Here is a 15,221-nt window from a genome sequence, read left to right on the forward strand (position 1 = left end):
GATGATCTTGGAAGTCTCCTCCAACCTGTTTGGTTCTGTGATTCTTAGGGACATGGTTTAGTGGTGGACTGGACAGTGCTGGTTTTGCAGTTGTACTCAATGATCTTAAGAGCCTCTTCCAATCTAAATGTTTCTATGATTCTAATATGATTTTGGGGTAGATGTGGAAACAGGCACTTGATACACTTACCTTTGGTTTTGTGAAGACTTTTTAGAGATTCTGAAATTCTAAGTGGCATCTATCAGGATGCATAACTATACCTGTTGCTCTTTCTAGTCACTGCAAGGCTCTGGAAAAATAATTTCTATGAGTCACTGTGGTGGTTTGGCTGTTACTCACCTCTCACTCTTATGAAATCACCCAGATTAGACTCAGCCAAGCTGGAAATGAAGGAATGAAGCCATATTTACAGCTTAGCACAATATACAAGCAGACATACACAAATATATACAGTTATATACAAATTAAAAGTAACACAGAAACACAAAACCCATCCCAGAAACGGAGTCCCCAGGAGGGCTCCTGACCCAAACCCCCTTCCCCCTCCCTCTTGCCCTCTGTTCAGAAATAACCAGATCAGCCCATGTATGTCTCCAGATAAATCTGGAGATCTGAGATGAGATGTCAAAAAGAGATGACAAGGAGATTAGAGGAAAAAGGGGTTAGGTGGATTAGAGAGTTAAAGACAGAGACACAGAGACCAGACTGCCAGAAAGAAGGCACAGCCCCAAGTGAGAGCTGAGAAGTGCCTGTCTTATCTATATTTTGACTAGTTGTGTTTCTCAGCAGAAAACTGGGGGATATAGATTACAATTGTGTATTTTCTTTCTTCTCATAGCTAAGGATTTAATTTCTCTCAGTAAAAATTAGCCTCAAACCAGCACAGTCACTGAATATTCCTATGTGGCTTTTCCTTTTTAGACTTAGAGATTAGTTCCTGCATCCTATGGGGTTACAAAGTCCCATCCTCAGCACTACTACATAATGACTACTAGCAGTCTTAAAATCAGGTGTCATCACTTCAGACAGAATTTATAATGCCTCAAATAAGTAATTTCTGGTTTCAGCTTTGGAATTAGAATTTTTGTTTTAAACAAATATGTTTTGCTTCAGCCAGTTTTAATTTGAATTGTTTTTCAGTCCACTAACTGGTGGTATAGATTGTGCATGTAACTCTTATGCCACCTTTAGATCACAGAATCAGTCAGGCTTGGAAGGCACCACAAGGATCATCCAGTTCCAGCTCCCCTGCCATGGGCAGGGACACCCTACCCTAGAGCAGGCTGCCCACAGCCTCATCCAGCCTGGCCTTAAACATCTCCTGGCATGGAGCCTGAACCACCTCTCTGGGCAACCCAGTGCAGGGTCTTACCTGGAATGGGTTGCCCAGGGGGGTGGTTCAGATCAGAAAGACCTGGACATAGAATCACAGAAATAAATTGCCAGGGCTTTTAGTGTGTGCTGGGGTTTGCAGAACTGGGTAATCTTCCTTTGCTGCCAACTTGTGCTGCTTTCTGCAGAGGGGTTGAGTAGATTACCAGCAGTCCTCTAAATCAGTATTTCTCAGTCTGCTGCAGACCCCAAAGAGGCTGTGAAAAAGCTGGAAGGGAACTGTGAAGAGTTAGGGGAAGGTGGTATTGATAGGCAATGCATTTTCTTCACACTGAAAGAGTGAGAGGTTGTTGTTGGCCTTAAAGTGCTTACACTGGCTAAGGAGCTGCTGGCACTCCTGGAAGTGGTTGTGTTACTCTGGGGCATGAAATTGAACATCTCCAAAAGCAATCAAGAACAACTCATTCCCACTCCACTTTCCTGAAAAAAAAAAACCCTGAGGTTATGCTGAAGACCTTCTGTGTCATGGAGACAAAGAATTGGTGAGTTGAAATGGTAAATCCTAGGACTTCAAATGCTGTATCAATTGTAGCAGCAGATCTACTAAAGAGGCTCCAGTGTAAGCCCTTGTATGGATCAGAACAATTAGGATGCCACTTTGATGCTTTGCCAAGCTGAAATGCAGAACCTGTCTGTTGTGCTTGGTGTGTTGTCGCTGTCATTGCTACTGAAAGCAAGCAGGCTGATTGACTGATGTAAACCAGGTAATATAAGCAAGTAGTTACACCTGCCTCACCTCTTAATGAGAGGTAAAGTCTGCCTGGACTCTATTTGCACGTTTTGTCATTTGCCAGAGTTCAGGAGGTCGTTGTTTAGATGTCAAATCCCAGAGCTGCAGTAGCTAAAATTTGTGGATTAACCTTCACTCTGGTTCCATCTGATTTTCAGGATAACTTAAATCTGAGAAGATATTTCTCAGAAGAAATCTTTTGAAATAATTGATGACTACTGGGATGCTTGATGGTGTTCTTGCTAGCCTGTTTACAGCAAGGGATATTGCTGTCTGTAAATACGTTTCCTTCCTCTATTTCTCCTTCTGAAACTGTGGGAACAGGCAGGTGGACTCTTACATGAGCCTAATCACCAATTTGTATGCTGTGGTAGTTGATGATAGGAGGGAGGTTATTCTGCCCCTGTACTCAGCACTGCTCAGGACACACCTTGAGTGCTGTGTCCAGTTCTGAGCTCCTCAATCCAAGAGAGATGTTGAGGTTCAGGAATGTGTCCAGAGAAGGGCAATGAAGCTGGTGAGGGGCCTCGAGGAGCATCCAGTCCAACCTAGCAACCAGCGCATGGCACTAAGTGCCTCATCCAGGCTTTTTCTGAACACCTTCATGAATGGTGACTCCACCACCTCCCTGGGCAGCCCATTCCAATGCCAATCACTCTCTCTGCCAACAACTTCCTCCTAACATCCAGCCTAGACCTGCCCAGGCACAACTTGAGACTGTGTCTCTTGTCCTCTTCAGTGTTCTCACCCTTCTCCAGTAAGTGAAGGTCAGAGGGAAGGCAGCTTTTAAAGCTAGTCAGCATATAAAAATGCACCAGAAAAAAAGTAATGGGTAACTTATTGGATAGGCTGATAACCAGAAAGGTCACTACAGAACTAGTCCACTGTCTCCTCTGGCTTCCTTCTCCCCTCCCCTGACCCCAGTGAAATGGGGGAAGGACATGATTTGCATTTCTAGCTCTTTTCTTACTACTACATTCTTCTGAATGCTTCTTACAGACGATTGACCAACTCTAAAACCTGAGGAATGACCAGTTCCAGTGAGCTGACAGAATTGCAACCTTATTCTGTTACTGTAACATGTAGTGTAATGTTAGGATACTCTCCTTTGGTCTCTTCAAACTTCCATGACACTTATGTTTAAAGTGCAGCTTCAATGAACTTTAGTAGTAAGCAGGAATGTTCATCTTATCTTAGTGTGATGTTCAGCATGCTCTTCATTGAGTGCTGAAAGAACCAAGGACATGGCTGTGCTCCAGGCTGTGACTAGCTCTATGGGGAGAGGCTGAGGGAGCTGGGGGTGTGCAGCCTGCAGAAGAGGAGGCTTAGGGCAGACCTCATTGCTGTCTACAACTACCTGAAGGGAGGCTGTAGCCAGCTGGGGGTTGGTCTCTTCTGCCAGGCAACCAGCAACAGAAGAAGGGGACACAGATCTCAAGTTGTGCCAGGGGAGGTCTAGGCTCGATGTTAGGAAGAAGTTGTTGGCAGAGAGAGTGATTGGCATTGGAATGGGCTGCCCAGGGAGGTGGTGGAGTCACCATCCCTGGAGTGTTGAAGTAAAGCCTGAATGAGGCACTTAGTGCCATGGTCTGGTTGACTGGCTAGGGCTGGGTGCTAGGTTGGACTGGATGATCTTGGAGGTCTCTTCCAACCTGCTTGATTCTATGATTCTATACATAGGATGAATTTGTTTTTCCATGCTTTTGCTGTAGAAAGGACATCTGTGGTGTTACACAACTCCTCAAGGAGCTCTGTTCAACTGCTCTCTGGTTGTTTAGCTTTTTTCCCTGTCTAAACTAAACACCTGGCTCTCATTTTGTGATTCCTAATGAAAGACCTCCTTAAAAGATGACTTCCTCCAAGTTCATTTCTCCTGCTTCCTCCAAATGGCTAATGCTCAAAATTTCTGAAATGAAATCCTTTGTAACATACAAACTTTTGGGGGCTGTTCTCAGTGGATAGCAGGGTTTGTAGCATCACTGCTACAGTTCCCATTACATGTCAAATGAAGTGGTTAGTCTGCATGTCCCCACTGACCTCAGGGCAAGCAGCCCTACGCACAAGCAAAAATTACCTCCTTTGCTGAAGCATTTGGCCTATTTTGTCCAAGGTGTTTTCATTTCCTTTTTAGTGACTGTGTTTGGGTTTGGATGTTTTTTTTTCTTCGTTTGTGGGTGTTTTTAATATTGAAGATCCTTGAAGTTGGGGCCTTGTGGTGATTACTAGTCTTGGACGGGAAAGGATGACTTAGGTTAAATGTTCAGCAGCATGTTTTGCTGTAGCTTGCTTAATGATCACCTGTTGTGATGTCTCTATTTGTCTTTTACAGGAAGCCCATGATGGACTTGCTGATTTTTCTCTGTGCACAGTATCATTTAAATCCATCAAGTTACACTATAGAGTTGGTATCAGCTGAAAATAGTCAGGTTAAATTCAAACCAAACACACCAGTGGGAATGCTTGAAGTGGAAAAGGTGATTTTAAAACCAAAACAAATGGATAAGAAGAAACCTGCTCCAGTTATACCAGAGGTGAGAAATTAGAATCAGTCTTGTTTTCAGCATGTGAGTTAGTAGTTTATCCTCTTGTGGCAGCTTTCCCTGTTGTCTCTGATCCTCTGGCCATGCACCTCTGTGAAATGCTTGGCTCCATGTTCTTGATAAACTACTCCTAATGTCAAATTGTCTCAGTTTGGTTCAGCAAACATCTTTGCAACTCAATGAAGGAAACATTACAATATTATTTGAAATCCCATGCCTTACAGAATCACAGAGCTTCAGAGGTTGGAAGAGACCTCCAGAGATCATTGAGTCCAATCTCCTTGCCAAGGCAGGAGTCAGTTTACCGTTTGCCCTCCAAGGGGACTCGAGAGGCTCCTTTCTGCTAAAGCACAGGGCACAATACAGAGCAAATGGAGTAAACAGAACCCAAGCAAAGAGCTTTAATCATAGACAGGCTTTTCAGAATATTTATTCACAGACTGATATATCCATGTTCCCAGGGCTGCATTATAGTTCCAGGCAGTACCCAAAGCATTTGGAGGGAGCTGTCAGTGGTGTAATACCTGTCGGAAGCTTTTGGAGTTTCCCCAGGACTCTGGCAGGGTGCTGGGACTGGCATGATCTCTCACCTGATCTTGATTCCTTCCTGGCAGGACAATGTCCTTACTGTCCTTTTGTCAAATTCTGCAGGTGAAATGTGGCTGAACACAGCCTTTCACAAACTGGAAGGTGACAACTTGTACCACCTAGCATGCTGTGATGCATATGCCCTTATGATTGTATGTTCATTTTCCTTCAATGAATACTGCACTTCTCTGCTGTTACTCAGCTTTTATAACATAGGCAAGAGCTTTTTGATGTGCCAAAGCAACTTCTAGGTGTTGCCTAAATCTTTCCTTCCACCTTTGTCCTTCTGCTGTGTAGAATCACAGAATTAACCAGGTTGGAAGAGAGCTCCAAATCATCATGAAAATACATAATCATAGAATGATAGAATCAATCAGGTTGGAAGAGAGCTCCAAGATGATCCAGTCCAACTTACCCAACCAAAATCATCATAAAAATACTTAATCATAGAATTACAGAATCAATCAGGTTGGAAGAGACCTCCAAAATCATCCAGTCCAACCTATCCAACCAAGACCATCATAAAAATACTTAATTATAGAATCAATCAGGTTGGAAGAGAGCTCCAAGATCATCCAGTCCAACCTATCCAACCAAGACCATCATAAAAATACTTAATTATAGAATCAATCAGGTTGGAAGAGAGCTCCAAGATCATCCAGTCCAACCTACCCAACCAAGATCATCATAAAAATACTTAATTATAGAATCAGTCAGGTTGGAAGAGAGCTCCAAAATATGCAGTCCAACCTATCCAACTAAGATCATCCAGTCCAGCCTTATCCAATCAACTAGACCATGGCACTAAGTGCCTCAGAATATTGTATTTTAATTAGTCTAAAACACTTATATAGGGCCAGAGGAGTTCTTCTGCTCCCCTTTTGTCCTGCAAGTGTATGCACAGACACACACTCACTCATAGCTAATTGGCTGATTTCTGTGGCTGCTTAATGCAACCTAGCAGGACATGTAACTCTGGGCAGGTACCCTACTGGATAGGCAAATAACAGATTCTACAGCAGGATCAGACTGTTTCCTTCTTTAGAAAGGAACTGCCAAGTTGTTAGTTCCCTCTGCAGTGTTTCTGAATGTCTAACAGTGGTGAAGTTGGCTGTCAGCAGAATTCCTGTGATTACTGTAAGGCTATTAGGAAAGTGTGAATTGTTTCAGAATTTATGCTGCTACTTATTGGAGTTTTCTTCTTTTTAGCAAACTGTAAGAGTAGTGATAAACTACAAGAAGACACAGAAGACAGTAGTAAGAGTTAGTCCACATTCACCTCTTCAAGAACTCATGCCAGTTATCTGTAATAAATGTGAGTTTGATCCTTCACACACTCTGCTGTTGAAGAATTACCAGTCTCAAGAACCCCTTGATGTGACAAAATCTCTGAATGACCTTGGACTAAGAGAATTATATGCCATGGATATCAGTCGAGGTAAGGTAGCTGTTGTGTCTCACAGTTATAGAAAAGATAGCTACTTAGTATTTCAAGAAGTTACATAGTTTGTGGTTGGTTGTGGGGTGGTTTGTTTGTTGGTTGTTTTTTTTTGGTTGTTTTTTACTAAGAAATGAATTTCTGGCAATTGATCACATTTCAGTAGTGTGCTGTAAAATTGACACTGGCACCAGTTTATTTGTACTTGTGTTTGGGAAGTATCATAGAATCAAGCAGGTTGGAAGAGACCTCCAAGATCATCCAGTCCAACCTAGCACCCAGCCCTATCCAGTCAACCAGACCATGGCACTAAGTGCCTCAGCCAGGCTTTGCTTCAACACCTCCAGGGATGGTGACTCCACCACCTCCCTGGGCAGCCCATTCCAATGCCAATCACACGCTCTGTGGCAACAACTTCTTCCTAACACCCAGCCTAGACCTCCCCTGGCACAGCTTGAGACTGTGTCCCCTTCTTCTGTTGCTGGTTGCCTGGGAGAAGAGACCAACCCCACCTGGCTACAGCCTCCCTTCAGGTAGTTGTAGAGAGCAATGAGGTCACCCCTGAGCCTCCTCTTCTCCAGGCTAAACACCCTCAGCTCCCTCAGCCTCTCCTCACAGGGCTGTGCTCCAGGCCCCTCACCAGCTTTGTTGCCCTTCTCTGGACAGCTTCCAGCACCTCAACATCTCTCTTGAATTGAGGAGCCCAGAACTGGACACAGCACTCAAGGTGTGGCCTGACCAGTGTTGAGTCCAGGGGCAGAATAACCTCCCTTGTCCTGCTGGCCACACTGTTCCTGATGCAGGCCAGGATGCCATTGGCTCTCCTGCCCACCTGAGCACACTGCTGGCTCATGTTCAGCTACTATCTACCAGTACACCCAGGTCCCTTTCTTAAGGTTTTATTTTCTAACAAAGTAGATGTGGCAGGGACTAGCAAAGCTGAGTACAAAATCATCACTTAAAAGCATCCTGTCTCTCAGACATTTCCCAGAAAAGACTCATAGGGTCATGATGAGCTAAAAACAGGAACAGGAGAGAAATTAGTTTTATTTTTAGGTTATTTAAACCAGAAAGAGTTGGAATGTTGGGATGGTGTTTATGTATTTAATTTCTGAGAGTTGTTTGCTGATTTTATAAATTGGGAAGGAATAAATAATTTGCTTTGTAATTGTGGTTCAGTAGGTGCAAAATAAACTAATTTCCTTCTATTTGTTTGAACATTCCTGTGCCTGTTTTTAATTTGGCTGTGAGCCTGTTTCTCTTTAATGAAGGGTTTATTATATTATGATTAAAAATGTATCTGATATAACTCATCTATTTCAGTCATTAATCCTTGGACTTTTTACTTGACTCTAGAATACAGTCTACAGTCTTGTCTGAATGAGGCACTTGGTGCCATGGTCTAGTTGACTGGCTAGGGCTGGGTGCTAGGTTGGACTGGATGAGCTTGGAGGTCTCTTCCAACCTGGCTGATTCTATGATTCTACAATAATATTGACTCCCCTATTTTTGAGCACTGTTCCATGTGATTTTCTTTCTGCTTTAAAATTTGGGAGGTTATGCTGGGTTTTTTTTTGTGCTTCTACCTGAATACAGAACCCTTCTCATTTGATGGTTACAGTTTGAAGAGTTCTCTCAATCACTTCTCAAAGGCAGGTTATCTTGAATAACAGCAGAATGACAGACTTGGAAAATAAGTATTTATTCCCATGGAGATGACAAAATTTAGGTATTTTTCTCTCCCCACTGGAAAACAACATGTTTTAACTTGCTTAAACATGGTGCTTGGTCTATATATGCCCACGGTGGGTTGTCTTGTTTGTTGTCTGGTTATTGCTTTCATCTGCAGCCTGGCAGAGCTACTTTTTGCACAGTATGAGATGTGCTTCATTTGAACTAACAGTCTGAAGTTTTCAGGGGAGAGTAAGAGGGCATGTATGCTTTCTGCAGGGCAGTGCCTGCCAGGAATCATAGCATCAGTCAGGGTTGGAAGGGACCACAAGGATCAGCTAGTTCCAACCCCCCTGCCATGGGCAGGGACACCTCACCCTAGAGCAGCCTGGCCACAGCCTCATCCAGCCTGGCCTTAAATATCTCCAGCCATGGGGCCTCAACCACCTCCCTGGGCAACCCATTCCAGGCTCTCACCACTCTCATGCTCAACAACTTCCTCCTCACCTCCAGTCTGAATCTGCCCACCTCCAGCTTTGCTCCATTCCCATCAGTCCTGTCATGCTCTGAGAGCCTCAAAAGTCCCTACCCAGCTTTTTATAGGTCCCTTTCAGATCCTGGGAGGCCACAAGAAGGTCGCCTGGGAGCCTTCTCTTTTCCAAGGCTGAACAGCCCCAGCTCTTTCAGTCTGTGCTCACAGCAGAGCTGCTGCAGCCCTCTGAGCATCCTCGTGGCCCTTCTCTGGACACACTCCAGCATCTCCACATCCCTCTTGTAATGGAGACTCCAGAACTGGGTGCAGTACTCCAGGTGGGGTCTCACCTGAGTGCAGTAGAGGGCAAGAATCACCTCCCTGGCCCTGCTGGCCACACTTCTCCCGCTGCAGCCCAGGAAATTGAGATACATTTCACCTCTCTTGATACCAAGTATTTCAGCATCTGAAGTTTCCAAGCAGCTCAGGACTTTCAGCTTCCTGTACGAAAAGCAGTGGTGAGGTCTGCTTTTCACTTGGCAGAAGTGAAATTTTATTTAATTAAAATGATACTTTTTTTTCCCCCAGTCCTCTTTGTTTGCCAAGTTTGGATCTTCAGGCAGTCCAAAATAGAAGCAAACCATTCTGTATAATGATAGGGCTTGCCTGATTAACAAGATTCCAGTCAGTGTTGCATTTGTCCAGGCTGAAGTTTTTAAATGGTCTATAGTATTGGGTAGTGGATGCACAGCCCTTTGCTTCTCTAAGTATCTAGTTGTCTTTTCTTAATGGTGAAGATTCAACTTGGCTCTCCATGTTTGTAACTTACGACTGCATCCTTGATTCAGATTCACATTTGCTGTCTTTCTTTTTGTCTTTCTGTAGCCACATCACCAGTTGATTTAAATTTACCATCTTTGCAAGGTATGACTTACTAAAACAGGTGGTGAAACTGTTGCACTTAGAGGACAGAATCATCAGCTCTTACTATAACGTCTGCTTGACTGTGTCATGAGTAATTATCTCTGTCCCATCATAAATGCACATCAAAAAAGACAGTGCAGAAGTGGGTATACCTAACTGTATATAAAATATTTCTATGTAGTTTTCTCTAGGTTGGTTAATTAAACTTACAGTCATGTTTATAGTGATATTTTCAGCAGGAGCCCAGAGTTGCCTTGATGATTATTGTTGCTTATTGCATTTGCTTTCAAGGGTATTTCACTGAGAAACTTAAATCTAGTAAAAATCAAGAATCATGGAATCAACTAGGTTGGAAAAGACCTCCAAAATCCAGTCCAACCTATCATCCAGCCCTATCCAATCAACTAGAGCATGGCACTAAGTGCCTCATCAGCTCTTTTCTTGAACATCTCCAGGGATGGCAAACAGAAAGATGTAGCCTTTAGATTTATAAATTGTCTGCATGAGTAAGTGTAGAATCATAGAATCAGTCAGGGTTGGAAGGCACCACAAGGATCATCTAGTTCCAACCCCCCTGCCATGGGCACAGACACCCTACCCTAGATTAGGCTGGCCAGAGCCTCATCCAACCTGGCCTTAAACACCTAAAGTCCTGACTGTCTTTATTGTGACTGCCATGCAGTTGTATGTGCAGCACCTACTGGGGGTTTCAGTTACACTTCTCTCTACCCATGCCATGTGCAAGTTTGTCCTGGACTTATCCCACTTTACTTTTTTGCCATGAATTTAGACAATTAGGAATTGAGAGCTGGAGAGGCTGGTTCCCTTTTCCCCATTCATAGCTTTGCTGATAGAAACCATAACAGATGACAAGGTGGATGGGCTGGATTAAGTGCTAGGGGTATTAATAGCAGCTGATTTTTTTCTGTTCTGAGGTCTGGGAGAGACAGGAAGAACTGGATGGTAGGAGACTTGTTTTTGTAGCATTTAGAAGAACTATTGACAGAGGTGATTTATGGTGTGTTTTGCATATCCTTCCAGGGACTTAGGACTGTGTCCAGTTCTGGGCCTCTCAATTCAAGAGAGATGTTGAGGTGCTGGAACATGTCCAGAGAAGGGCAATGAAGCTGGTGAGGGGCCTGGAACACAAACCCTATGAGGAGAGGCTGAGGGAGCTGAGGGTGTGCAGCCTGGAGAAGAGGAGTCTCTGGGGTGACCTCATTGCTGTCTACAACTACCTGAAGGGAGGCTGTAGCCAGGTGGGGGTTGGTCTCTTCTGCCAGGCAACCAGCAACAGAACAAGGGGACACAGTCTCAAGCTGTGCCAGGGGAGGTCTAGGCTGGATGTTAGGAGGAAGTTGTTGTCAGAGAGAGTGATTGGCATTGGAATGGGCTGCCCAGGGAGGTGGTGGAGTTGCCATCCCTGGAGGTGTTGAAGCAAAGCCTGGATGAGGCACTTAGTGCCATGGTCTAGTTGACTGGCTAGGACTGGGTGCTAGGTTGGACTGGCTGATCTTGGAGGTCTCTTCCAACCTGGTTGATTCTATGATTCTGTGACAGACAGTGAAATAGTTAGGACGCAGGAGAAATAATCTGTGCAATAAATAACATTGAAAACTGTTGTTTTCTATTTTAGACTCCTACCAGTCTGAAAACTTCGATGTTCTGAAGGAGAAAGAAAACAAAGGATTCTTCAGCTTTTTTCAGCGAAGCAAGAAGAAGAGAGAACAAGTAAGCTGTGACTATGTATCAGCCAAACCAGAAGCATTCACATTAACCACTCAATCCTGTGGATTGTTTTCCAGAAAGTATAAGTAATTTTGCTTAACTTCTTTTCTCTCTTCTTCCTCCTGCACCCCAAGACTGCCAGTGCCCCAGCAACCCCATTGATGACCAAGCCAAGACCAACGTTTATCACGAGATCTAACACCGTTAGCAAGCAGTATGATTCAAACACTCTGCCATCAGAGATGCCAAAGAAACGGAGAGCTCCTTTACCACCTATGCCAAATTCTCAGAGTGCTCCCCAGGAACTTGGACAAGCCCAAGTCAGACCAGCATCTGGTCTTGTGAAATCAAACAGCTTTGATAGGAATGAGCAGGTTAGTTATGTTTGTTTTACTTCTCTTCAGAAGTTTAGACATAATACTGATAACCCTGTTGATGCCACACCTTGTGTACTGTGTCCAGTTCCTGGACAGGCTGGATGGGTGGGCAGAGGCCAATGGGATGAGATTTAACAAAGCTAAGTGCAAGGTTCTGCACTTTGGCCACAGCAGCCCCAAGCAGTGCTACAGGCTGGGGACAGAGTGGCTGAGAGCAGCCAGGAAGAAAGGGACCTGGGGGTACTGATAGACAATCGCTGAACATGAGCCAGCAGTGTGGTCAGGAGGCCCAGTGGCATCCTGGCCTGGATCAGGAAGAGTGTGGCCAGTAGGACAAGGGAGGTTATTCTGCCCCTGTACTCAGCACTGGTCAGGCCACACCTTGAGTACTGTGTCCAGTCCTGGGCTCCTCAATTCAAGAGAAATGTTGAGATGCTGGAATGTGTCCAGAGAAGCTGGTGAGGGGCCTGGAGCACAGCCCTGTGAGGAGAGGCTGAGGGAGCTGGGGGTGTGCAGCCTGGAGAAGAGGAGGCTCAGGGGTGACCTCCTTGCTATCTCCAACTGCCTGAAGGGAGGCTGTAGCCAGGTGGGGGTTGGTCTCTTCTCCCAGGCAAGCAGCAACAGAACAAGAGGATGCAGTCTCACGTTTTCTTGGGGGAGGTCTAGGCTGGATGTTAGGAGGAAGTTGTTGGCAGAGAGAGTGATTGGCATTGGAATGGGCTGCCCAGGGAGGTGGAGTTGCCATCCCTGGAGGTGTTGAAGCAAAGCCTGGATGAGGCACTTAGTGCCATGGTTTAGTTGACTGGGTAGAGCTGGGTGCTAGGTTGGACTGGCTGACCTTGGAGGTCTCTTCCAACCTGGTTGATTCTATGATTCTGTGATTCTACCTGCTGAGGCTTGAAATATATCTGTAGGACATAAAAATGTCGTACACTTTACAAAAATGGAAAGCTGTGTTCCTCTTAGACTTTCTAGCCTGTATCTAAAGGAGGTGCTGTGAGTAAAGCCAACAATAAGCTGGTATTGTGAGCACCTTTTGGACAAGTAGTTTATATCTGTGAAGGTGAGAACATTGTCTCACTTTGTTGTAGCTAATAATTGATGCTTTGATATTTCCAGGTTGTTTTTTATGTTTTAGTGGTAAGTCATAGCAAAAACTGCATTACATTACTTTACCAGTAAAAAGTGGATATCTTGGAGAGCAGTTATAACATTTTTGTACTCCTAGCAAGTTAAAATAAGGCTTTTACTGTAATCAAATAGGGAAATATTTAGTTGAAGCTATGAGATCGTAGAATCAGTCAGGGTTGGAAGGGACCACAAGGATCAGCTAGTTCCTAGCCCCCTGCCATGGGCAGGGACACCCTACCCTAGATTAGCCTGGCCAGAGCCCCAAAGTTCTTCACTGAGAGAGTCATTGGACACTGGAATGGGCTGCCCAGGGAGGTGGTGGAGTCGCCGTCCCTGGGGCTGTTCAAGGCAGGACTGGACATGGCACTTGGTGCCATGGTCTAGCCTTGAGCTCTGTGGTAAAGGGTTGGACTTGATGATCTATGAGGTCTCTTCCAACCTTGATGATACTCTGATACTTCCAGCAGGGGGCCTCAAATGAGGTCTCTTCCAACCTGGTTGATTCTATGATTCTGGTGTGGGCTATTTAAGGAACCTGGGTATCCCATGCAACGCTGAAAGAATTAAGCAATACCCTGATATTGCACGTAGTGATTTCCATTGTCATTATAAATGTGGGGGTTTGTTTTCTTTGGTTTTTTTTATTCCATATTTTGCATTTAATGCAGTATCTAAAGGTGGTCTTCAATAAATGATGTTACTACTATGTTAGAAATATAAAAGCATAGAATAGAATCATAGCATCAACCTGGTTGGAGGAGACCTCCGAGATCATCCAGTCCAACCTAGCACCCAGCCTTATCCAGTCACCTAGACTATGGCACTAAGTGCCTCATCCAGGCTTTGCTTCAACACCTCCAGGGACAGCGACTCCACCACCTCCCTGGGCAGCCCAGAACCAAATGCACTACCACTTTGAGGGATTAATTTTGCTGAACTCCAGAAACCAGAAGTCTCAGCCTGCGTTTTTTTCTTTATCTTTATACACTGCTTTTCTCTTTCACTGATGCACAGATCCACAAGAGAGCACTGTTTAGCAAAAGTTCTGTATTTCTGTGTTGTGTCTTGCTGAAAAGCTTTATCATTTGAAGAAGACAAAGGTTTCTTTCTGTATTCTAATAAAAGGAACCTTTAGGGGACAAAAAAAAACAAACCCTCATGATCTTTCTTACCTCATCATGTTTGTCTTTTAATTGAATTCAAATAATAATAAAAAAAATATTAATGCCAACATGCTTTAAATGATTAATATCCTATTCTGTCTAACAGTAATGTATGACTGCTGGGCTAGGATCTGTCACTCAACAAAATGGCTTAGATTTATTATTTTGTGCTGGCATTTTTTATTCATCTAAAGTGATTTGACTGAAGCTGAGCAGCTCACAAAGGAAGGATGGAAATCCAGATGAAATTTATATCTTTGCATGTGTTTTCTGTTTTGTACTACTTTGTGCACCTTCCTTAGAACATAGAAGCCTTTAGTGTGTGTGGTTTTGAGTTTACTCCTGGACATAGAAACCTTTAGTGTGTGTGTGTTTTTGAGTTTACTCCTGTATGTAGAAGCCTTTAGTGTATGTGTTTTTGAGTTTACTCCTGTATGTAGAAGCCTTTAGTGTGTGTGTTTTTGAGTTTACTCCTGTATGTAGAAGCCTTTAGTGTGTGTGTCTTTGAGTTTACTCCTGTACGTAGAAGCCTTTAGTGTGTGTGTTTTTGAGTTTACTCCTGTATGTAGAAGCCTTTAGTGTGTGTGTTTTTGAGTTTACTCCTGTATGTAGAAGCCTTTAGTGTGTGTGTTTTTGAGTTTACTCCTGTATGTAGAAGCCTTTAGTGTGTGTGTTTTTGAGTTTACTCCTGTACGTAGAAGCCTTTAGTGTGTGTGTTTTTGAGTTTACTCCTGGACATAGAAACCTTTAGTGTGTGTGTTTTTGAGTTTACTCCTGTATGTAGAAGCCTTTAGTGTGTGTGTTTTTGAGTTTACTCCTGTATGTAGAAGCCTTTAGTGTGTGTGTTTTTGAGTTTACTCCTGTATGTAGAAGCCTTTAGTGTGTGTGTTTTTGAGTTTACTCCTGGACATAGAAACCTTCTGTGTGTGTGTTTTTGAGTTTACTCCTGTACGTAGAAACCTTTAGTGTGTGTGTTTTTGAGTTTACTCCTGGACATAGAATCCTTTAGTATGTGTGTTTTTGAGTTTACTCCTGGACATAGAAACCTTTAGTGTGTGTGTTTTTG

General features: G+C 43.8%; 1 protein-coding gene across 2 annotated transcripts in view; it reads left to right on the plus strand.

The window, feature by feature from the left end:
• COBLL1 (cordon-bleu WH2 repeat protein like 1) overlaps positions 1-15,221 on the plus strand; it is a 105,951-nt gene that overhangs the window by 58,582 nt on the left and 32,148 nt on the right. The window contains exons 3-7 of one of the 2 annotated variants that reach the window (XM_064164034.1): positions 4,453-4,654; positions 6,461-6,689; positions 9,718-9,756; positions 11,393-11,487; positions 11,619-11,858. In XM_064164034.1, coding sequence (XP_064020104.1) covers positions 4,453-4,654; positions 6,461-6,689; positions 9,718-9,756; positions 11,393-11,487; positions 11,619-11,858 — 805 coding nt within the window. The remainder of the gene's footprint in view (positions 1-4,452; positions 4,655-6,460; positions 6,690-9,717; positions 9,757-11,392; positions 11,488-11,618; positions 11,859-15,221) is intronic. The other variant, XM_064164044.1, reaches the window with a different exon arrangement.

The sequence above is a fragment of the Pogoniulus pusillus genome, chromosome 2, assembly GCF_015220805.1.
Source record: "Pogoniulus pusillus isolate bPogPus1 chromosome 2, bPogPus1.pri, whole genome shotgun sequence".
In the NCBI taxonomy this organism is placed as follows: Eukaryota; Metazoa; Chordata; class Aves; order Piciformes; family Lybiidae; genus Pogoniulus; species Pogoniulus pusillus.